The sequence below is a fragment of the Enhydra lutris genome, unplaced genomic scaffold (genome assembly GCF_002288905.1).
Source record: "Enhydra lutris kenyoni isolate GAN:26980312 unplaced genomic scaffold, ASM228890v2 scaffoldscaffold90, whole genome shotgun sequence".
Lineage (NCBI taxonomy): Eukaryota > Metazoa > Chordata > Mammalia > Carnivora > Mustelidae > Enhydra > Enhydra lutris.
Genome location: NW_019154174.1, coordinates 5,293,111 through 5,317,218, shown reverse-complemented (window position 1 = coordinate 5,317,218; position 24,108 = coordinate 5,293,111). Strand labels below are relative to the sequence as shown.

At 49.1% G+C, this 24,108-nt stretch overlaps 2 protein-coding genes across 2 annotated transcripts in view; one reads left to right on the top strand and one right to left on the bottom strand.

Annotated features, from left to right (window-relative positions):
* Positions 1-11,293, bottom strand: part of LOC111162201 (protein SET-like) — a 19,830-nt gene extending 8,537 nt beyond the window's left edge. The window contains exon 1 of the mRNA XM_022526430.1: positions 11,231-11,293. Coding sequence (XP_022382138.1) covers positions 11,231-11,293 — 63 coding nt within the window. The remainder of the gene's footprint in view (positions 1-11,230) is intronic.
* Positions 11,011-24,108, top strand: LOC111162230 (ataxin 2 like). The gene is given in 24 exon segments (XM_022526494.1): positions 11,011-11,730; positions 13,674-13,710; positions 13,899-13,955; positions 14,041-14,112; positions 14,457-14,607; positions 15,468-15,592; positions 16,522-16,613; positions 17,024-17,224; positions 18,060-18,235; positions 18,403-18,516; positions 19,196-19,209; positions 19,211-19,391; positions 19,481-19,552; positions 20,013-20,083; positions 20,266-20,561; positions 20,644-20,713; positions 21,191-21,337; positions 21,458-21,530; positions 21,625-21,812; positions 22,076-22,205; positions 22,292-22,413; positions 22,581-22,793; positions 22,936-23,125; positions 23,756-24,108. Coding segments are annotated over 24 exon segments (3,141 nt in total). The 5' UTR covers positions 11,011-11,431; the 3' UTR covers positions 23,806-24,108.

The window sequence follows — 24,108 nt, the reverse complement described above, 5'->3', positions numbered from 1 at the left end:
CAATGTGGGGCTCGAACCCAGGACCCTGAGATCACGACCTGAGCCTAAGGCAGAGGCTTAACCCACTGAGTCACCCAGGCACCCCAATTTGTGATAAATTTTGATGAGAGGGAACACTAACTTTGAACATCAGGTAGACAAAATGTTATAGAAACTTCATTAGTAAACTTATATCATAAAAATTGTGCTCAATTATTATTCTATTCCTAATCTCACCAATAAGAAATTGTTTTCTCTCTTGTTATACAAATACCTATATAATATCTTCATTTTTGCCTATTGTCCACACCTAAAATATTTACTATTTGGCTCTTTACAGAAAATATGTGCTGGCTCCTGCTGTAGATAATGCAAATAATCCAAAGTGACAGAAAGCAGACCAATGGTTGCTTGGGGATAAAGGAGTTCAGAGAGGGAGAGATTACAAATGGTGACAAGGAAACTTTTTGGCATGAAAAATATGCTCACTATCTCTACTGTGGTGATGGTTTCACAGGTATATGAATATGTCAAAATATATCAAATTTTGCCCTTTAAGTATGTTCAACTTCTGTATTTTAATTGTACCCTAATTAAACTGATTTTAGAAATGAATTGTGTGAGGCAGTGCCTTACAATAACTGTCTCACAAGTTTCTTATGTGCAGTTCTAGGCACTGACTGAGAAGGAGCGGGATCCCGAAACTTGGAATAAATATTCCCTATTGAACTATGATGAAACTGAAAATCGTGAATACCTGTTTTCTGAGTGCTTGCCAGTAGAAATAGCTTGCCTTCCAGTGTCTGGGGAGACGAGTGTTCCTTGCTTGAAAACTGCAATAACCTCCCCTGGGACAGCTTCCTTGGGAGAGGAACAATCACAATCACAACCACTTCTTGTCACCATTAGACCTATAATAAGATCAAATCTCGCTGAACCCAAAGGATTTAGGTGCACACTATTACCCAGGAGGAAATAAGTTATGTAGCAAAAGGGCTACAAGACTTTGCTAACATATATCAGCAAAATACCAAAATATGTATGGAAGGGGATCCTGAGGGTATTAGGCCAAGTGAGAAAATATAGCCTAGGTTGGGTCAAATTCTTTGATGTAGGTGCCCTTACTAGATGGTCTGGGTTTATTTAATTTTTAAAAAGATTTTGTTTATTTATTTGACACACAGAGAGAGATCACAAGGAGGCAGAGAGGCAGGCAGAGAGAGAAGGGGAAGCAGGCACCCTGCTGAGCAGAGAGCCCGATGTGGGGCTCGATCCTAGGACCCTAAGATCACGACCTGAGCTGAATGAAGGCAGAGGCTTAACCCACTGAGTCACCCAGGCGCCCTGACAGTATGGGTTTAACGTGTTGGCTCATGCAGTTGGATGTGGCTCTAACAGTTTACTTAGTGTGCTGACTGAAACTCAAACTCAACACTGGCCTACCATGATGAAGCTGAGATGCCCAACCTCCCTCCCTGTTGTGGAACAAAGACTCCAAGGGCTTAGACTGATAGGAATATTGGAGCAGGCTTATCACGTGTGATCAACATACTTACCTCCTAACTGCATTCCACAAGAAATCCTAGAAGACATTTCCTCCACTAAGGCGTTGAGAAATACATTGGTGAGGAAAGCACCAGCATTACTGGAAAGCTCTGTCATTGCTCTGATTAACCATGCCATAGGTTCATCACATGGGAGGACTGATTGCAGTGAGGATGATGGGAACCTGAGTAGCAGAGGCTAAATGACTGTGTATTATCACCAAAGATAGGATCGGTACCTCCGCTGGAAAGGGCAGCAGGGACATACCAGTAATCAGAATACGTCAGCCCACAGCCGACTTTGGCGGTGGTCATTGGTCACCATGTTCCTAAGAGCAAATAGATGAATGGCCCTACTAAAAAGTTGCTTGATCTATATAATGGGGGGGGGGGGAGTCTTGCTTTGATAGCCAAAATATCTAACTTGAGTCCCTATAGTGGAAAGCCACGAACTCTCTCCCAGTTTCTAGACCTAAGTCAGCATAGATTCAGAGCACCTTGATTAAAAGGGATATTGAGGGGTGGGGAGCTGGGTGGTACAGTCAGCTGGGGGCGACTCTTGGTTTGGGCTCTGGTTGTGATCGCATTGTCGTAGGGTCATGGGAATGAGCCCTGCCTCAGGTTCTGCGCTCCATGTGGAGTCTGCTTGGGATTCTCTCTCCCCTCTTCCTCTGCCCTATCCCACCACATTCTCTCCCCCAACCCTTCAAATAAAGGTTTTCTAAAAAGGGTCACCTGGGTGGCTCAGCCAGGTAAGCGTCTGATCTCGATTTCAGCTCAGGTCATGATCTCAGGGTCCGGGGAATGAGCCCTGCACTGGGCTCAGCAGGGAGTCTGCTTCTCTCCCTCTCCCTCTGCCGCTCGCCCTGCTCTTGGGCACACATTCTCTAGTAAATAAATAAATCTTTATTTATTTATTTATTTATTAAAAAATTTTTTTTTTCATTTATTTGACAGATCACAAGTAGGCAGAGAGGCAGGCAGAGAGAGAGAGGAGGAGGAGGAGGAGGCAGGCTCCCTGCTGAGCAGAGAGCCTGACGTGGGACTCGATCCCAGGACCCTGAGATCATGACCCGAGCCGAAGGCAGAGGATTCAACCACTGAGCCACCCAGGCGCCCCAATAAATAAATCTTTATTTTAAAAAGAAGATTGAGGGGCTCCTGGGTGGCTCAGTGGGTTAAAGCCTCTGCCTTCGGCTCAGGTCATGATCCCAGAGTCCTGGGATCAGCCCCGCATCAGGCTCTCTGCTCAGCAGGGAGCCTGCTTCCCTTCCTCTCTCTCTGCCTGCCTCTCTGCCTACTTGTGATCTCTGTCTGTCAAATAAATAATAAATAAAATCTTTAAAAAGACGGAGATTGAGTCTCCTTGAGAAAAGAACTGTGGACTGCTTACTAGAATGTGCATTAGAGAAAAGAAAATATCCAGACCTTTGAGAATTACTAGATACTGAATCAATGCCAATTCCTGGGGGATCCAATTGCACTATGGCCCACGAGTCAAGGTGGGGGCTTATGGTGGTCAGGTAATAGATGGATTTTTAGCTCAAGTGCAACACACAGGGGGCTCAGCTGATCCACAGCCCCAACCTGTGGTTATTTCCAGTTAGGAAATTAATAATTAGGATAGACATCTATGGCAACTGGCAGGATCTCCACATTGGCTCTTGGACCCTTAGAATGAGGACATTATTGCAGGAATGGCTAAGTGAAAGCCCCTGGAACCCCTACATCCTATTAAGATAGTTAACCAGGGGCACCTGAGTAGCTCAGTCGTTAAGCCTCTGCCTTCAGCTCGGGTCATGATCTCGGGGTCCTGGAATCGAGCCCCACATCAGGCTCCCTGCTCAGTGGGAAACCTGTTTCTCTCTCTACCCCCTCCCCCTGGCTTGTGCTCTCTCTCCCCCTCTCTCTCTCTCTCTCTCAAAATAAATAAAATCTTCAAAAAAAAAAGATAGTTAACCAGAAGTGCAGAGATTAACACCATCCTTGAAGACTTGAATGGGCAGAAGTTTGACCTGTGCTGGTATCAGGTAGATCTTCAAATTCTTTCATCAGTGTTTTATAGTTTTCAGAGTACAGGTCTTTCACCTCTTTGGTTGAGGGTTTTTTTGTTTGTTTGTTTGTTTGTTTTAAAGATTTTATTTATTTATTTGACAGACAGAGATCACAAGTAGACAGAGAGGCAGGCAGAGAGGGAGAGAGGAGGAAGCAGGCTCCCTGCTGAGCAGAGAGCCGGATGCCAGGCTTGATCCCAGGACACTGAGATCATGACCTGAGCTGAAGGCAGAGGCTTTAACCCACTGAGCCACCCAGGCGCCCCTCTTTGGTTGAGTTTAATCATAGGTATTTTATTATTTTTGGTGCAATTATAAATGAGGCTGTTTTCTTAATTTCTCCTTCTGCCGTTTCATTAATAGTATATAGAAATGCAGCAGATTCTTCTGCATGGATTTTGTAACCTGTGACTTTACTGAATGCATGTATCAGTTCTAGTAATTTTTTTGGTGACGTCTTCAGGGTTTCCTGCATATAGTATCATGGCATCTGCAAATAATGAACGTGTTAAGGCTCCTGGGTGGCTCAGTCAGTTAAGCGTCTGCCTTTGGCTCGGGTCATGATCCCAGAGTCCTGGGATCGGGTCCCACTCGGGGGTCTCTGCTCAGCAGGAAGTCTGCTTCTCCCTCTCCATCTGCCTGCCACTCTGCCTGCTTGTGCTCTCTCTCTCTCTCTCTCTCTCTCTCGTCAAATAAATAAATAAAATCTTTTTTTAAAATGTTTGATAGAATTCACCTGTGAAGCCATCTATTCCTGGACTTTTGTTTGTTGGGAATGTTTTGATTTTGATTCAATTTCATCATTGGTAATTGACCTGTTCAAATTTTCCATTTCTTCCTGCTTCAGTTTTGGTAGTTTATATGTTTCCTTTTTTTTTTTTTAAGATTTCATTTACTTTTTATTATTATTTTTTAAGATTTTATTTATTTATTTGACAGAGAGAGAGAGACAGCAAGACAGGGAATACAAGCAGGGGGAGCAGGAGAGGGAGAACCAGGCTTCCTGCTGAGCAGGGAGCCCGATGCAGGCTCGATCCCAGGACCCTGAGATCATGACCTGAGCCAAAGGCAGACACTTAACTGAGCCACCCAGGAGCCCCAAGATTTCATTTATTTATTTGAGAGAGAGACAGAGAGGGAGAGAGCACAAGCAGGGGAGGGACAGAGGGAGATGGAGAAGCAGGCTCCCTGCTGGTGGGGAGCCTGATATGTGACTTGATCCCAGGACCCTTGGTAGTTTATATGTTTCTAGGAAATTATCCATTTCTTCTAGGTTGTCCAATTTGTTGGCATATATTTTTTCATAATATTTTCTTATAATTGTATTTCTGTGGTGTGTAGTTTATTTCTCCTCTTTCACTTATGATTTTGTTTATTTGAGTCCCCTCTCTTTCTTTCTCTCTCTCTCTCTCTTTTATGAGTTTGGGTAGAGGTTTATCTTTTCAAAGATCTGAACAGATCATTGATCATTCTATTGTGGGTTTTTTTTTTTTTTTTAGTTTTTATATCATTTATTTCTGCTCTAATCCTTATTAGTTTCTTCCTTCTGCTGATTTTGGGTTTTGTTGTTGTTCTTCTTCTAGCTCCTTTAGGTGTAAGGTCAGGTTGTTTACTGGAGATTTTTCTTGCTTCTGGAGGTAGGCCTGTATCACCATAAACTTTCCTTTTAAAATCGCTCGTACTGCAGCCCAAAGATTTTAGACCACTGTGTTTTCATTTTCATTTGATTCCATGTAACTTTTTTTTACATTTCTTCTTTGATTTCTTGTTTGACCCATTCACTGTTTAGTAGCGTGTTATTTAACCTCTGTGTATTTGTGCTCTTTCCAGACTTTTTCTTGTGGTTGATTTCTAGTTTCATAATGTTGTGGTCAGAAAATATGCATGGTATGACTTTGATCTTTTTGAATTTGTTGAGACTTGTTTTGCCGCCTAAGAGTGCGATCTGTTCTGGAGAATGTTCCATGTCAAGATCTCTGGCCATCCTGGCAGAAGCTGATTGGAGCTGAGAAGCGGGTCCCCCATTTAGACAGTTGCACGCTCTCCAATTTGTCACAGGTGCCTCCTTGCTCCCCTCCTCTTATTACCAGGCTTTGCCATGTACATATTTGAGCTTGGGACCCCTCCTCTGTCTATTCCAGCCTCCCCTTTTACATTGAGACTAGGGTCGCAGAGGTCCAATTGTTTGCTTGAGTTGGAAGAACTAGTAAGAGAAAAAGGCAGAGCTAGAATTTTTGTCTGCTGGGACACATCCTGTGTTCTTTCTGCTACCAGATGCTGCCTCTTCTTGAAAAATGTTTGAGGCATCTGGGTGGCTCAGATGGTTAAGCATCAATGAGGTCATGATCTCCGGATCCTGGGATCGAGTCCTGTGTCGGGCTCCCAGCTCAGTGGGAAGTCTGCTTCTCCCCCTCTCTCTGCCTCTCCCCCTGTTTGTGCTCTCTTGCTCTCTCAAATGAATAATTAAAATTTAAAAAGGAAAAGAAAAATGTTTTGGCATTTATGAAGGAAAATTGTCCTTGTAGGATGCATGTTGGGGAGATGCAGTCGAGTTGACCTTTATAGGGAATGTCCCATCTTGTTGTCCCAGACACTCTCTGACATGTCTTAAGTGAGGAATATGGCCTTATTGTTTTGCGTGAATGGGGTCCTAGTATCATTTGAGCCTCAAACTGGAATGACTCAGATACATTTGGATAAAATGTAGTGAACACTATGGTGCTCCCTCAGGGAACTCTGGAGAGCTGAAAACTACTCACCTAATTTATCAATGAGTTTGTGCGTGTTCAGTATCTATAATTAGGTGGTTTACTCTTACTCCATTCTCTTACTTTAGGGGTATCAAATAATTTTTACTTATTTATACGTAAATTCCTTATTCTGAAAATAATTTCAAACTTACAGGGACATTTAAAGACCACCACAGGGGCGTCTGGGTGGCTCAGTGGGTTAAAGCCTCTGCCTTCAGCTCAGGTCATGAGCCCAGGGTCCTGGGATTGAGCCCCACATCCGGCTCTCTGCTCTGCAGGGAGCCTGCTTCCTCCTCTCTGCCTACTTTGATTGCTGTCTGTCAAATAAATAAAATCTTAAAGAAAAAAAAGAGCAGGTTGGATTATCATATTCCCTTGCTCTGTAATACTTCAGTGTGTATTTACTAAGAATATACTTTTACTAAAAACTAAAAGTAGTTATCACACTCAGGAAATTATCATGAATGTTTTATAGTCTATATTACAAATTCGTCAATTTCCCCCATAATGTCTTTTTTTTTTTTTTTTAAGTTTTTTTTTTTTTTTTTAGACAGAGTGCATGCAGGGGGGGGGGGGCGGGGGGGGGGGAAGCCGACTTCTCACTGAGCATGGAGCTCCACGTGGGCCCTGAAATCATGACCTGAGCTGAAACCGGGAGTCGGATGCTCAGGCACACCCCCCATCAATGTCTTTTATAGCAGTTCATTTCTGGATCTAGGCCAGGATCAAGTTCATTTATTGTTAGTGACTTTAGCCTTCTTCAACCTAGAGCAATTCCTCAACCTTTCATCTTTCATGCCCTGGAGCAGTTTTGAAGAATACAGTCCTGTTATTTCTCCTGTATGTTTCTATTCTTTATGTGTGTGTGTGTGCATATTTATACCTATTAAGAGTTTGGGTGCATGGATTCTTCTTTTGTTCAATGGATTATAATCTATTATTATACTTCCATATTGTGATACACAATTATGTCAGAGTTGGCCTCTTTAAGCTGGCTCCCATGTCTCTTTAATGCCCTAATACTTTTTTTTAGCACTTATTTTCTGGCACAACAAAATATTCCAAACTCTCCTGGTAGCTTCCTTGCTCCCGCCCAAGCTGGAATCAGGAAGCAGCCCTCAAGGGGCCCTGGACCATGGAATTTTCTGTGGAATATTTAGAAACCAAGATCTGAGAGCTAGGTATGTGTAGATCAATCAATCTATCATCTTCCGGCCCCCATAACTTTCCCATAACACTGATATGTCCTGTTCCAGTCCAGCCCCACGAAGTTCTTGCTCACTTCTTTCATTCCGTATTTGTTCTTCCCTGCTTCCCAGCAACATCTGTACGTTTACTCGCACATTCAATCCCCACAGACTCAGAATAATTTCAGAATTGCCACGCCACTACCACTATTGCAAACTTACTAAGAACTCAAGATTTGCAGTTCTTCTTCTTTTTTTTTTTTTAAGATTTTATTTATTCATTTGACAGACAGAGATCACAAGCAGGCAGAGAGGCAGGCACAGAGAGAGGAAACGAAGCGGGCTCCCTGCTGAGCAAAGACCCCATGCAGGGCTGATCCCAGGACCCTGAGATCATGACCTGAGCTGAAGGCAGAGGCCTCAACCCACTGAGCCACCCAGGCGCCCCTGCAGTTCTTCTTTCTTTAGAACAGAGGGTACCCAAAAGTGACTTGAATTGGTTCTATTTTTCCCCCTTCCAGGGGGTTAGTTTATTCATCTAAAATTGAGTTGGGTTCATTTATTTATGTCTGTATTCTATTGTTTACTTCCACAAGAATGTGAACAACAAGAACAACAACTAAGGAAACTTCATTTACCCCAACCCTCATAGGTAATCAATTTTATTAGTGAGAGTTTTCACTTATGTTTTTCTTTCCTTTTTTCAAAAAGATTTTTATTTACTTATTTATTTATTTATGAGAGAGAGAGAGAGAGAGAGAGAGAGCAGGAGCGATGGGGGTGGGAGGAAGAGGGGTAAAAGGAGAAGAAGCAGGTTTCCCATCAGCAAGGAGTCTGATGCAGGGCTCCATCTCAGGACCCTAGGATCACAACCTGAGCCAAAGGCAGGCACTTGAAACAACTGAGCCACCCAGGCACCCACTGTTGTGTTTTTCTTTGCCAAAATTTGCAGATACGTTTGTTTTCTTATTTTCCCTTCTTCCTTGAACAAGAGGTAGCATAGTTTAGACTATAAACTTTGCTTTCTTCACTTAATAATATATCCTGGAAATCAGTCCATATCAAATCACAGTGATATATATCATTTCTGAATTGCATATAAGACAACATTCTATTCGTTTACCAAACAATTTGAGTGACGGCATGCCAGCCACTGAGCTAGACATGAAGGACAGGAAAATGGGTAAATATAATCCCTGCCCTTTACAACCGCAGACTTCATATGAGGAAAACCATTCCAATGTTCTGGGAGCCTGGAGGAGTGAGTCAGTAACAGGATGTTCAAAAGGACTGACCCCTGACCTTGAAGAATGAGAAGGTAAGTGAAGAAATAGCACCTGTAAAAGAAGAGTTGAAAATGAGCAAAGTGTGTCATGGAAGTGGGAGTTTCATGAGGCTAAAACTTAGAATTTGAGGGTCGGAGCAGAATGTGAGTGGGGGAGAAAGCAGCACCCAGAATGAGGTGGCAGGGCACTCAGGTGGCGGGAGTCCCAGGAGAATGCTGAATTGTGTGACTTAAGCATCCAGGAGACATGATCTTTAAGACACCACTCAAATCCATTCTCTTCACAATGATTTATTTTTTTATTTATTTATTTTTTTTTAAGATTTTATTTATTTATTTGACAGACAGAATTCACAAGTAGGCAGAGAGGCAGGCAGAGAGAGAGGGAAGCAGGCTCCCTGCCGAGCAGAGAGCCCGATGCGGGACTCGATCCCAGGAACCTGAGATCATGACCTGAGCCGAAGGCAGCGGCTTAACCCACTGAGCCACCCAGGCGCCCCAATGATTTATTTTTTATTTTTAAATTTTAGATTATTTATTTGACACAGAGAGTGATCACAACTAGGCAGAAAAGCAGGTGGGGGGTAGGGGGAGCAGGGACCCCGCGGAGCAGAAAGCCTAATGCGGGGCTTGATCACAAGACCCTGAGACCATGACCTGACCCTAAGGCAGAGGCCCAAACCACTGAGCCACCCAGGCACCCCTGTCACAAGGATTTAATTTACTACCCGCATTGTGCTAGGTACTGCTGGAACAGTAACAGTGAGATCCCAACCCACAGGGAGTTGACAGAAGCAAGAAGAATTAAATGAGCTCTTAGAATGAGGTGGGGTAAATTTTCAGGCCAAGCCTAAAAGGAGCATAGAAGCCTGGAGTGAGATAGGATTGAAGGAATACTTCCTATAAAGTAAGACCAACTTTTAGCTATGTATGTACGGGTTTGTGGTAGAGGTTTGGGAAGGGTTCCAATGCTAATGCCTGGAGCCAAGGGAGATTGAGATATTGGAAGTTTCACTGTGATTGAGAACACAGACTCATCGCTGCTCTACTCCCTAAAATGCAAATCTCACCTCTTTGTTTTCTGTGAAAGGCTCCCCAGTACTTTGAGGACAATGTCCAAGTCTCTTTAAAATCAAGTCCCAGGGGGCGCCTGGGTGGCTCAGTGGTTTAAGCCTCTGCCTTCAGCTCAGGTCATGATCTCGGGGTCCTGGGATCGAGCCCCACATCAGGCTCTCTGCTCAGCGGGGAGCCTGCTTCTCCCTCTCTCTCTGCCTACTTGTGATCTGTCTCTGTGTCAAAGAAATAAATAAAATCTTTAAAAAAAATCGAGTCCCAGGTTCCTTACCTCTCCAGTCTCACTTTTTCCAACCACTTTTATACTTCTGGCACGCTGACGTTTTCCTGATTTGTCACATCCCCCGCCTAGAAATTCATCACCCAGCGCTGGGTTCGGTGTCTCTCCTATTCGCTCTCATGGTGCCCTATGGTGACCTAATAGATCTCATCTAATCGTCTGAGTCTACCACTAGCTGGAACTTGGGGAGGGCAGGGAGAGGCTGAATTATGGTTGTGTCCATTGCATCTAGCTTAATGTCCTAATGCCCAACTAATTTTGAATAAATGAAGGCTGGCTTCATTGCAGAGTTGAATGAAGAATTTTCAACTAGACCTTAGGTACTTTGGCCTTCAGTTTCTTTGTTACTATAGTTTAAGGGTTCGTTCTAGGGCATGGAGAAACCAATTAGGTATTAAACCATTGAAACTTACAATGATTTCGGATTTAGCATAGATTTATCTGCAACATGCTGAGTTTCAAACCGGTAACTTTAATGTCCATCAGTCTTTTATTTGAAGCAGACAAGGTCAACAGGAGCTTCTCCTGAAACCTACCATACGACTAAGAGGAGCAGTCGCGTTGTTTAGACCCGGGATTTCTTTGCACTTAGACTCCGCCCACGGGCCCCTAAATGGCGGAAGAACTGCACGCTACGTCGTGACATCTCACACAACTGCGGAGGTATCCCGACGCTACGCCACCGGTGAGGGCGGGGCGGCCGGTTCTTCCTTCCTCACGGCTACTTCGGCTCCTCCCCCAGCGCTTCACACGCTCATTGTGAAGCGACAGCGGCAGCCAACCTCTAGGACTGTTTGAGACCTAGAGACCTTAAATCTTCGGCGCGCGTGAGCGCCCGCGCTGCTCCTTCTCCCCTCCAAGGGCTAGGGGCGCGAGACTCGCCTCTTTTTATTCTCTCCTCTTCTGCCCGGAGCCAACCGCCCCGGTGCGCGCGGACATCTCGCGCCGCCGCTCCCTCCTCCCTGCCCCTCCCCCTTCGGGAGCTCCCGCCCGCGCGCTCCTCCTCCCCTTTCCCCGGCGACGCGCACGCGCGCCAGGCCGGCTCGCGCCCTCTCGCTTTCCTCTGGCCCGCGAGACCCCCTCCCCTTCCGCCTCGCGGCGCTTCCTCGCGCCGCGGTCTTCTCTATCCACCCCCGACATCGCGGGGCTCCCCCGCCCGCCAACGGCGGGTCCCCGGCTTCCCAAGCCCCCTCGCTTCCCGCGCTCTCCAGCGGGGGCCTAGCCCCGGCCTCCTCTCTCCCTCCCTTCCCCCTAATTCCCCTTCCGGACGCTGCCATCATGTTGAAGCCTCAGCCGCCACAACAGACCTCCCAGCCCCAGCAGCCGCCCCCCACGCAACAGGCCGTGGCCCGCCGGCCTCCCGGGGGCACTAGCCCTCCCAACGGCGGCCTCCCGGGGCCCCTGGCCTCCACCTCGGCTCCCGCAGGGCCTCCCGCGGCCGCTTCTCCCTGCCTGGGGCCTGCAGCCGCCGCCGGGAGTGGGCTCCGCCGGGGAGCCGAGGGCATCTTGGCGCCGCAGCCCCCGCCGCAGCAACAGCATCAGGAGAGGCCGGGGGCAACGGCTATCGGCAGCGCCAGGTGAGGAGGGGTGGGTTTCCGGGCGCTGGAGCCGAGGCTGCGGGGCGGCTCGGCTCGGCTCCGGCCCAGCGGCCGGGACCTGGACACCGCGCGAGGCGGGAACCTAGCCCGGCCACCTTTGCGGGGCGCCGGGAGGAGTGGGGAACTCCCGTGAGGCTGGGGCTGGGTCCCCTCAGGTCCTAACAGGTCAGAGGGAAAGGGTCCCTGGGCTGCCACCGGGACATTTGGGGGCCGTGCTCAGCTCTCAGAGCCTAGTTGGGCCTTGGGGCTCCGGCCTTAAGGGCAGGCGGGGCGCATCCAGCCAGGGCCGTCAGAACGAGGAGTTGGGGGGGCGAAGAGGATCGGGGTCCCCGGCTCCATTACCACGAAGGGTCTCGCGGTCCCCGGCTTCAGCCAATGGGGAGTCAGCTGCGGGAAGGGGTCCCCGGCCGTAGCCAATGGAGGGGGGCGCGCGGCCCACAGTTTGGCCAATGGGGAGGGAGGGACTTGGGAGCGGGTTGCTACCTCCTCCTTCCCGGTCTGGCCAGTAGGAGGGGAGCGGGGTGGGCGGGGGGGACGGAAGGAGGGACAACTGGGAGGACTGCGGGCAGGGAACCTCTAGCGCGCGCGCTCTTCCCGTACGTGCGCGCGGATGCTCTGTCTTATGACCCGGGCATTCGTGAGCCGCGGGTAACCTATAGGGCAGGGTTTGGGAATGTTCGTGGAGGGGCTCGCCTGGTGTTTGTGGATGAGTGGTGGACACCCTGCTCGGTTTCTTCTGTGTGTGGCTTAATGGAATTGAGAGTGGCGGTACACGCAGGCGCAGTGGGTTCTGGTCGCGGGAGGGGGGATTTGGAGGCCCGTGGGCTTTACTGCGCAGGCGCAGACCGGGCGAGGCCTCCCGGTGGATGGCTTTTGCGGCTGCGCTGTACCCCAGCCCCGCCAACGGCCCCCTCATCGCCCTCCTCAGCCGACGGTTACATCAGCCAGCGAGGAGCTGGGTACCGGGCGATCGGTGACCCCTCCTGGAGTGGGTAGCATTGAATGATTAAAAAAGGTCGAGAGGGTGGGTTGTAAAGGGAGTACCCTCCTCCCAGAGTTTGGGGCGTAAGGCTGGTGAAAATGATTGTCTTTTCTGTTTGAGAGGTAATGTGCCTAAGCTACGTGGTTCCGAATCTGCGTTCCCTGAGCTTTCGCCTTTATGTCTAGGGTGGTTTGTTGGCTAACGACTACTGTAGCGTTGCTTTCTTGGAAGCATGGGGCCCTGGCCCCTTGGAGAAAGTGAGAAGGTTGTGTCGAATTGACAACCATTGTTGATTGAGGTCTGTTGTTTTTTTTTTTTTTTTTTAAGATTTTATTTATTTGACACACAGAGAGAAATCACAAGCAGGCAGAGAGGCAGGCAGAGAGAGAGAGAGAGAGGAGGAAACAGGCTCCCTGCTCAGCAGAGAGCCCGATGTGGGGCTCGATCCCAGAACCCTGAGATCATGACCCGAGCCGAAGGCAGAGGCTTTAACCCACTGAGCCACCCAGGCGCCCCGATTGAGGTCTGTTTTAGTAGCGTTTGGTGGAAATGTGTTCATTGGCTTTTACGGTCTATACCTCTCTTCTTCTGTAAGGTGAGAGTTTGAAAATCTTGTCGATAATTGGTTTGTAGTCTAAATCAGCCATCTTCACAGGGTATGTGGTTCTAGAATACCAAGTTCTTTGAAATGAACTGTGTTTAAGAGGGATAGAATGTGTTTAACTGGGGCGCCTGGGTGGCTCAGTGGGTTAAAGCTTCTGCCTTCGGCTCAGGTCATAGCCCTAGGGTCCTGGGATCGGGCCCTACATCGAGCTCTCTGCTCAGCGGCAAGCCTGCCCCCTCTGCCTGCCTCTCTACCTACTTGTGATTTCTGTCAAATAAATAAATAAAATCTTTTTTAAAAATATGTTTAACTAGTTTCTTGTTTTCTTTCTCATAGGGGACAGAGCACAGGAAAGGGACCCCCACAGTCACCGGTGAGTGCCACTCTCCACCCTCAAAGCACAGAGGTCCATTTGGGCATATAGGACAGATCATGTGCACAAATAGTCAGTTGAGCTTAGAAGAGTAGGGACCCAGCACATGCAGAGTGGGTGAGTGGAGTGTGGGTATTCAGAAGGAGGGTGATCTGTTGACTGGCTGTTGAATTCTTTGTTGTTGGTAGGTGTTCGAGGGTGTCTACAACAATTCCAGAATGCTGCATTTTCTTACAGCTGTTGTGGTAAGTGGGTATCTAACCCCTAGTTTGTTTGTGGAATGTAATGCACCAGTTTGCTGGAGACTCTTCTTTTTCACCATTCTTTCAGGGCTCTACCTGTGATGTAAAGGTGAAGAATGGTACCACCTATGAAGGTATCTTCAAGACTCTGAGCTCAAAGGTTAGTGTACTCAAATTAGCTGATTTTTGGAATTTCATGAAAGGAGGAGGAGAATGAAATAGGCTAATTGGAGATGTGCGTTGAATGGTGTTGGACAACATTGTGTTACTCATTTCTCTAGGCCTGTCTCAGAATAGTGCTAGAAGCAATAAGAAATGTGGGTTGGAATTGGAAGGCTGAATACTTGAACATTAAAATACTTATTCCTAGGCTGATACTGAGAAGACTGTGTGACATTGTGGTGTTGGGATGAGGTTAAAAAGGGTAAAAGAAAAATAGTCCTATTTTTACCATCACATTTCTTGATACTGACTCTTTACTATTTGGAAATGGGACTTCTTTAGTTTGAATTAGCAGTAGACGCTGTACACAGGAAAGCATCTGAGCCAGCAGGTGGCCCTCGTCGGGAAGACATTGTGGACACCATGGTGTTTAAGCCAAGCGATGTCATGCTTGTCCACTTCCGAAATGTTGACTTCAATTATGCTACTAAAGGTATTGATTGTATTGGGTCTTCATGTCAGACTAGAGGGCAGAGAGCAGTTACATAATGACTTGAATTTTTTTCTTTCCCCTTTACCATCTTTTTTTTCTGAGGAGGAGGGCTATGTTTTTCTTTTCTTTCTTTCTTTCTTTCTTTCTTTTTTTTTTTTTTTTTTTTTTTGAGAGAACAAGAGCATTAAATCATACGAGCAAGGGGAGGGGTAGAGGGAGAACCAGACTCCCTGCTGAGCAGGGAGCCCGATTTGGGACTCAGTACCAGGACCCTGATAACATGACCTGAGCTGAAGGCAGACACTTTACCGACTGAGCCACCCACACCTAGGTTTTTCTTCTTGAGAATATGTCTTGATGTCTAAGATACAGTGGGGTGTATTCCTGCCTGTGTTGTGGTCCTTCATGTTTCCGTTGCTTTGCTTTCAACTCCATAGTCCTTTTGAACTCTTTTTTTTTTTTTTTTTTTTTTTTAAGATTTTATTTATTTACGTGAGAGAGAGCATGAGAGGGGGAGGAGGTTAGGGAGAAGCAAACTCCCCATGGAGCAGGGAGCCCAATGCTTTGGGCTCCCTGCCCAAGCCTGGGACTTGATCCCAGGACTCTGGGACTTGATCCCAGGACTCTGGGATCATGATCCGAGCTGAAAGCAGTCACTTAACCAACTGAGCCACCCAGGCACCCTGGTCCTCTTGCACTGTTAAGATGAGGCTTCTTGTGCTGTACCACGCACACCCTATCTCTCCCCCAACCCTGACGCACATTTTCCTTTGTTTCCCAACTACTTACTGGGGGTAGGGGTGTTGGAAGAGGTTGTGGAATAATCCCCTGACTCCTGATCTTCGACTCCACCCCCACAGATAAATTCACTGATTCAGCCATTGCCATGAACTCGAAGGTGAATGGGGAACACAAAGAGAAGGTGCTTCAGCGCTGGGAAGGGGGCGACAGCAACAGCGATGACTATGACCTGGAGTCTGACATGGTACGGCCCCCCTTCTCTGAGAGCCGGGCATGCTGCTGCCCCAGTGCAGGTCGTTGACTGTGATGTCACTCTTGGAACCAAGAGTTGCTTCTGGGGAGCGGGGAAAAGGATTTTTTACTATGGCCTGTTGATGGCTGTCAGATTCCAAATGAAAAGCTGTAGAAAAGAACAAAACAAAAATACCTGTTCTCCCACCATCTGCAATTGACAGCTGTTAACATTTGCTTCAAGGTTTTTTTCCCCTTCGATTTAACAAAGCACAGACAAGATTGGGGGCTGTGTAATAGACCCATGTCCTTCCCAAAACAAGGACTTTGAAACATTTAAGATTTCTCATGAGTTAATGCATTATTGTGGTATATTTAACTTGCACAAGAATTTACTTTCCCCCCAAAAAAGAATTTACCTTCCCTGATTCTTGTTTTCGATTTTTTTTTTTAAATATTGGTATATAGATCCAGTCATTGCTTTCACCTGTTTTGTCTGGTTCTACTTATATATATATATGTGGGTTTATAAATAACAGTAAAACGTATTTATCCTTTTCCTTATTGATAGGTATTTGTTACCATTATTTTGCTATTAAAAATAGTGCCTTACTGAACTTTAGACTATGTCCCCATAGTATAATATATGTATAATATATAATATATAATAATAGACTTATGTAATATATAATATATGCCAAAATTTTCTAGGACATAAACCTGGAAATGGACTCATTAGGTCTTAAGACTTTGGTTTTACTAGTGGTTGCCAGTCTGTACTACAATTGGAAGTACTAGTTTATATTTCTGCCACCCTTGTTCTTATTTTTCCACTCTGGGTTTGGTCAGATTTGTGTGTTTTTCAGCCTTGTGGAGGAGAATGACGGGTCATTGCTGCTTTCCTTACTGCGTTTTAAAACATTCTCCTTCCTCCCTCCTTAGTCCAATGGATGGGACCCCAACGAAATGTTCAAGTTCAACGAGGAGAACTATGGTGTGAAGACCACCTATGACAGCAGTCTTTCTTCTTACACGTGAGTTTCTTGGTACTTCCCAGATGGTGTAATTTGAGGCATGGGGTCGTGGCATGTGTTCATGCTTTTCTGGGTGTCCAGGTTGCCCTCTCCCCACTTCTGGTCTGCCTTCGTCATTGTCCCCTCAAAATACCAGGCCATCTCATGGGTAGAATTAGCTGCTTTCTCGTCCATTCACCCATTCTTTTCCTCTAGAACTTAAAACATACTTACATATGAGTGTAAGTAACCTGGTTCAGAGATTGGCCTTGTTGCCCGACGTGAGACCTCGTAGATTGCCCGTTAAATGCACGCTGAGTTGTTGAAGAGGCTAAACATTTGCACACCTGCGCTGCTGATGGGACTCAAAGATGTTTCTCCTTTTTCTTGTCCCCTGGCACTGGGGTGGTGGTCTGTGGTGGTCCTTTCAGGGTGCCCTTGGAGAAGGACAACTCAGAAGAGTTTCGTCAGCGGGAGCTGCGTGCAGCCCAGTTGGCTCGAGAGATTGAATCGAGCCCCCAGTACCGCCTGCGGATCGCCATGGAGAACGATGATGGGCGGACAGAGGAGGAGAAGCACAGTGCAGTGCAGCGGCAGGGTTCAGGACGGGAGAGCCCCAGCTTGGCATCTAGGTGATTGCTGGGGGCGGCCTGCTCTGTCTGGGGCTCTGTACAGGCCAGGGCTTGGGCCAAGAGCCTTGTACACTCCTGTTTAACCTTCACGGCCATGTAAATGTAGGTTGGCACAGAGTTATTCCCAATTTTCAGGTTTAAGAACTGAAGCTTAGAGCAGATAAGTAGTTTGTCCAAGGTAACAAAGCTAAAGCTTTTGGTAGAAAAAAGTTTTTTTGAGTTTTGATAGTCTTTTTTTCTTCTGTATATTCATCCATAAGTATGCCTTCATTTCTCTGTTTATAAAAACAAAATTAGGGGCCCTGGGTGGCTCAGTGGGTTAAAGCCTCTGCCTTCCACTCAGGTCATGATCCCAGGGTCCTGGGATCGAGTCCCGCATCAGGCTCTCTGCTTGGTGGGAAGCCTGCTTCCTCCTCTCTCTACCTGTCTCTCTGCCTACTTGTGATCTCTGTCAAATAAATAAAATCTTTTTTAAGAAACCAAAGAAAACCAAAAAGCATACCCACTATTTAGTGACACGTAAAAGCTATGCCTTGAACTACAACGTGATACTTCTCCTCTCGTAGGTGAGGAGTGGTAGAATTGTAAACCTTTGACCAGGTTGGTCAGGTCAGGGTTGACACGAAAGGTCATAAGCCTCTAACTACAGAACATTAACCAGAATAGATCTTAATGTGGGGATAGTGCAGAGAGCTGGAGCGTGTGTGTGTGTGCACGCGCCCGTGCGTGTGCGTGCCTGTGTGTGCATGTACATGCACTTTAGAAGGAAAGGCTTCATTTTTCCAAAATGTGTGGGTTTTATGACTAATTGACCTTACTTGAACTCTCCCCCTAGGGAGGGAAAGTACATCCCTCTACCCCAGCGAGTTCGGGAAGGTCCCCGGGGAGGAGTTCGATGCAGTAGTTCCCGGGGTGGCCGGCCTGGCCTTAGCTCTTTGCCACCTCGTGGCCCTCACCACCTTGACAGTAGCAGCCCCGGCCCGGGTTCTGAGACACGTGGTATCAATGGAGGTGAGTTCTGAAGCGGGCTTTTGTTGGGGGGTAGGGAAGAGGATAGGAAGGAAGCAGGAAGGATAATTGAAAGGATGGGTGGTCTGGAAGGGTGATGCGTTGGTGATAATGTAATAGCAGATACTCTGCCTCTTTTTTCCCATCTTAAAAAAAAAAAAAAAAAATAGGCCCTTCCCGCATGTCCCCTAAGGCACAGCGGCCCCTGAGAGGTGGTGCCAAGACTCTGTCTTCACCCAGCAGTAGGACTTCTGGAGAAGCTTCTGTTGCACCTCCTCCTGCAGGTAAAATTCCAGCAGTGTTATATGAAGAAATAGAAATTCGTGGGGAGCTGTAAATGTCAGTTGTTGGAATGCTGGGTTGGGAGACAGTTTTAAAATAAAAGAGATGTTTGGGGGGAGGTTGGATTTATGCTTTTTAGGGAAGAATTTGTTTCCCTCAATGTAGCAATGCCGGCGCAGCTGTCCATGGGTTGTGTTTGGCTGGCGCATGTCTTTTGTTTATTAGTAATCAGGGTGCCTGGTGGGCTCAGTCAGTGGAGCAGGCGACTCTAGATCTTAGGGTCATGAGTTCAAGCCCCACATTGGGCACAGAGCTTACTTCAAAAAAAAAATAATAACGAGCAACTTTTTAGTTGTCAACATTTTGAAACAGGAGGCATAGAAAATTCCCAGTTTCTTTGGAAATAGAGAAAGTTCTGCAAACACCGAGTGTGTCTTGCAGCATAACACTAGTTTGCTGGACTATGTTGTGAGGGCCTCTGTAAACATTCCAGTCTTTTATGCTGCCCGTGAATGTATCTTACCCGCTCATGTTACCTCTTTTGCTCTTTCGGGCATGTAGGTTTGTGACCTTGCATATAAGAAAGGGGATAAACTTTTCCTCGGTCTTTCTGGTAGGTTCCCTATGCCTCTTACTCACCGAACAGCAGTAACCATTGTACAGCTTTCCCTTTTCTTCCAGTGGGCCGGATGTACCCCCCCGCGCTCTCCCAAGTCGGCTGCTCCTGCCCCAATCTCAGCTTCCTGTCCTGATGCCCCCATGGGCTCAGCAGTACCGACCTCTTCAGCTTCCATCCCTGTGACATCATCGGTTGTGGATCCTGGAGTAGGCTCCATTTCCCCTGCTTCTCCAAAGATCTCATTGGCCCCCACAGATGGTAAGAGCCAGGTAGTTGAGGGCTTGTGGACAATATGAAGTGTGGTTCTGGACAGAAGGACCTTCAGGCATATGTCTCTTCTTGCTCAGTAAAAGAACTTCCAGCCAAGGAACCTGGGAGAACTCTGGAGTCCCAGGAGCTGTCCCGGATAGCTGGGAAAGGTGAGAATTGGTTGGGGTGGTGGGGGTGGTGGTGTTGGTTTTTTGTTGCTTTATTTAAGATTTTATTTATTTGACAGAGTGGGTACAAATGGGGAACAGCAGGGGAAAAGAGAGAAGGAGGTTCCCTGCTAGCTAAGCAGGGAGCCCAACGGGCACTCGATCCCAGGACCCCGAAATCATGACCTGAGCCGAAAGCAGATGGTTAACTGACTGAACCAACCAGGCATCCCCTTTCTTTTGTTTTTGTTTTTCTGAGGTGTGATGTCCTTTTGATGAGGGGACCAGTTTAATTAGTAATAAGAATTGTGGGGGTTCAGAAACAGTGCCTTGTCAGTTGTGTAATTTTAGTTCTATAGGATTCTTAAGAGCTTTTTTTCTCCCCCTTTGTCATTTGGGGTACTGGCATTGTAGCCACCTTTAAGAAAAGTGTGTTTCCTCCTTTTTTCCCTGTTTCTTATAGTTCCTGGCCTTCAGAATGAACAGAAACGCTTTCAACTGGAAGAACTGAGGAAATTTGGGGCCCAGTTTAAGGTGAGGGGAGTGTGGGAGTGAGCTAGGGTGTTAGGATGAAGAGGGGTGAGGGAGCTTAGAGAAGCAGCGCAGGACTGGGACCAGGTGAGTTTGAAGAGAGGAGCGAGCACGGATGCAAGAAGGGAGGCCAAGCCTGGGGTCCGGACTGTTTGGGGACTGTATGTGTGCCGCTCTCCTTCCAGCTGCAGTCCAGTAGCGCCTCTGAGACCAGCCTGGATCCTTTTCCTCCCCGGATCTTAAAGGAGGAGGCCAAAGGAAAAGAGAAGGAGGTTGATGGTCTATTGACTTCAGAGCCAGTGGGGTCCCCAGTCTCCTCGAAAACAGAGTCCGTATCAGATAAGGAGGACAAGCCAGCACTGCCGCTGGCGGGAGGCACGGAGGGCCCAGAGCAGCCCCCGCCACCTTGCCCAAGCCAAACTGGCAGCCCCCCGGTGGGCCTCGTCAAGGGCGACGACAAGGATGAGGGCCCGGTCGCTGAGTGAGTAGGGTGGGGAGCTGGGTGGGTGTCAGGTGGGGAGAGGAGCAAGCCACAAGGACTGACTTTTCTTTTTCTCTCTTAGACAAGTGAAGAAGTCAACACTGAACCCCAATGCCAAGGAGTTCAATCCCACAAAGCCTCTGCTATCTGTGGTGAGACGGGATGGGCAGATGAGGATTGGTTTCCCTGAGGGAGGCTTGGAAGTGGGGTGACAGCACAGGGGAGGCGCTCTGGCTGTTGGCCCGCTCTGGGGAGAACAGGTGTCACTTGGGGGTGAGGGGTCATAATGTGTCTGTTAAGTGTTACCTGTTTCTCCCTGAGGTTTAGCATTCAGCTTGGGGAACATATGTTGGGGTAGTTGTGAGCATGGGATTCATTCAGGCCCCTGATTTGGCTTGAACTCCTGTACTTTAAAAAAGTTTGCTGATCACGGTCAAGCCATTTAACTTTTCTGTCTTGGTTTTCTTACCTAAAATTTGTGAGTACCTGTCCCAGGGACTCCAGTCAAGGCTTAACCAAGATGCCGGGTAGAACGTGTCTGGCAGGCAGCACTCCGCTGTGTTGCTCTCAGAGGCACAGGAGAGGCGTACAGAAAGCAAACTTGCGTGTCCCCGCCTTGTCTCTTACAGAATAAATCCACCAGTACCCCCACTTCTCCGGGGCCCCGGACTCATTCTACTCCCTCCATCCCGGTGCTGACAGCAGGCCAGAGTGGGCTCTACAGTCCCCAGTACATTTCCTACATACCTCAGATCCACATGGGACCAGCTGTTCAGGTGAGAGGAGGGGCTGAGCAGCTTCAGGCTGAGGCTGGGCGGAGCGGCTGAGGACCAGGTCAGGCCTGTCAGGTTCTTCGTGAGCTAGCTGTTCAGCTTCATCTGTGTTCTCATCCCTAGGCCCCTCAGATGTATCCGTACCCTGTATCCAATTCTGTGCCTGGACAGCAGGGCAAATACCGGGGAGCAAAAGGTGAGCAGAGTCGGCAGGGCTGGTCAGCAGAGCTGCATGGTTGCGTCCTGGCAGATGGAGCTTGAGCTCGGTCCTTTCTCCCCTTCCACGCCAGGCTCCCTGCCCCCGCAGCGCTCAGACCAGCACCAGCCAGCCTCAGCCCCTCCGATGATGCAGGCCGCTGCCGCGGCCGGCCCACCTCTGGTGGCTGCCACGCCGTACTCTTCCTACATCCCTTACACCCCGCAGCAGTTCCCAGGCCAGCCCGCCATGATGCAGCCCATGGCCCACTACCCCTCGCAGGTACGTGATGCGGAGGATGGTGTTGGGGGCGGGAGGACAGAGCGGAGGGTCACCTGTGTTCATCACCCAGACTCATGCTTCTTTCCTGGCTCTGGTAGGACCCATAGCAAGGCACCGCTATCCTCTGAAGTATAGATCACATAGCATCCCCTGGCTGGGGTCGTCGTGAACGGGAGACCAGGTGGTTGTGACAGGACAGAACGGTGCTGTGCACGGGTTCTCAGGCAGCAGATGTCCGACCACCTCTCTCCTTGCCCCTCCAGCCGGTGTTTGCCCCCATGCTTCAGAGCAACCCACGCATGCTGACGTCGGGGAGCCATCCCCAGGCCATCGTGTCGTCCTCCACCCCTCAGTACCCTTCTGCAGAGCAGCCCACCCCCCAAGCCCTCTATGGTGAGTTCTGTGTCCTTCTCCTTGGACCTTGCTCCTTAGCCCCGTCTGGTGTGCTTAGCACTGATTGTCCCTCTTTCCTGCTGTAGCCACTGTTCACCAGTCCTATCCACACCATGCCACGCAGCTCCATGCCCACCAGCCGCAGCCGGCCACCACGCCTACTGGGAGCCAGCCGCAGTCCCAGCATGCGGCCCCCAGTCCCGTCCAGGTGCCTGCCATGGGAGATCTGAGTGGTTGGGGCAGGAACGGGTGGCTGGAAGAGGGGGATAGAGTTGGAGGGGTCATTCCCCAGTGGAAGAGGATCAGGGGTCAGTGGGTGGTAGGCCTGGTACCTGAGGACTGGGGTGGCACTCACCCTTCCCCTCCCCCTGACAGCACCAGGCGGGGCAGGCCCCACACCTGGGCAGTGGACAGCCACAGCAGAATCTGTACCACCCAGGGGCCCTGACAGGCACGCCGCCTTCTCTGCCACCGGGACCTTCTGCCCAGTCCCCTCAGAGCAGCTTCCCCCAGCCAGCCGCTGTGTATGCCATCCATGCCCACCAGCAGCTGCCCCACGGCTTCACCAACATGGCCCATGTTACCCAGGTAAGAACCCAAGGGATCTGCTTTCTGGGGCTGTCCTGTTTCTGAATTCTTGGTGCTCCTTTCTGAGTGCTCTTAACACCAGGATTCTCAGAGCCCACATCTAGCTTCTGGGGTGCTCACGGTTGTCTTTTGTTCTTTGCAGGCCCATGTCCAAACTGGAATCACAGCAGCCCCGCCCCCTCACCCTGGGGCTCCCCACCCGCCCCAGGTGATGCTGCTGCACCCACCCCAGAGCCATGGGGGCCCCCCCCAAGGCGCGGTGCCCCAGAGTGGGGTGCCTGCACTCTCAGCTTCCACACCCTCACCCTACCCCTACATCGGACACCCCCAAGGTGAGCAGCCTGGCCAGGCGCCTGGATTTCCAGGAGGAGCCGATGACAGGATTCGTGAGTTCTCGTTAGCTGGGGGAATTTGGCATGGAAGAGCTGATGGGCTGCAGGTGGGGCAGGATGCACGGGTTCTGGGAGGGGAGTGAGGGGTCTTGGAGGCAGGGCTGTCCCACAGGGCGCCCGCCGACCTGCACCTGTCTGTGAAGTATGTAGGGTGGGCAGAAGCCACAGTCGCCGCCGCCAGGGGCTTGCTCCTGGCTCTGTCCTTTGCTTCCCTCCGTCCTCGCTCAGTTGTGATCCAGCAGCCCCCCTCCCCACTGCCTCCCCAGCTCTCAGTGACCCCGACTGTCTCCTGACTTAGCCGAGGTAAGGTCAGCGCAGCAGACAGGGCCAGGCTGGGGTGTGGGGGGCTGAGCTGGGCACACGAGTAAGGGCTCTGGCTCACTGGGAAACAGAGATTGATCTGTGCTTCTGACAGCCCCATGAGACACCTTGAGGAGGCCGCTCCTACCCAAACACTCCCCCACACCCCACACTGGACGGCATTGGATGAAGGGACAGCTGCTTGGGTTCTAATGCTCCTGCTCTCTTCTCTTTCCCCTCCAACCAGTTCAATCTCATCCCTCCCAGCAGCTCCCCTTCCACCCCCCGGGGAACTGAAGATTGTCCTGGCCGCGACCTGAGACCTCCATGAGTGGAGGGAAGAGTGATCTATGTCTCTTCCCCCAGCAGCTCGGACCAGTCCCAGCCCCCCAATCCCCCCTTTCCCCCCCGGGGGAGCTGGGGAATTCCTGCCAAGCACCTTGAAGGGGAGGGGCCTCAGAGTGGGCAGGGCCAGGGTCCAGCGGGGGTGGGGGGTTCCTGCTCTGCCCCTGCCCATCCCCACCCCATCTTGCCCTCCCATCCTCTCATCTATCCCCCGCTGGAGATGGAAGATCTTTTATTTTCTATTATTTATAACCTCAGACTTGGGCCCCCTGTTTCTT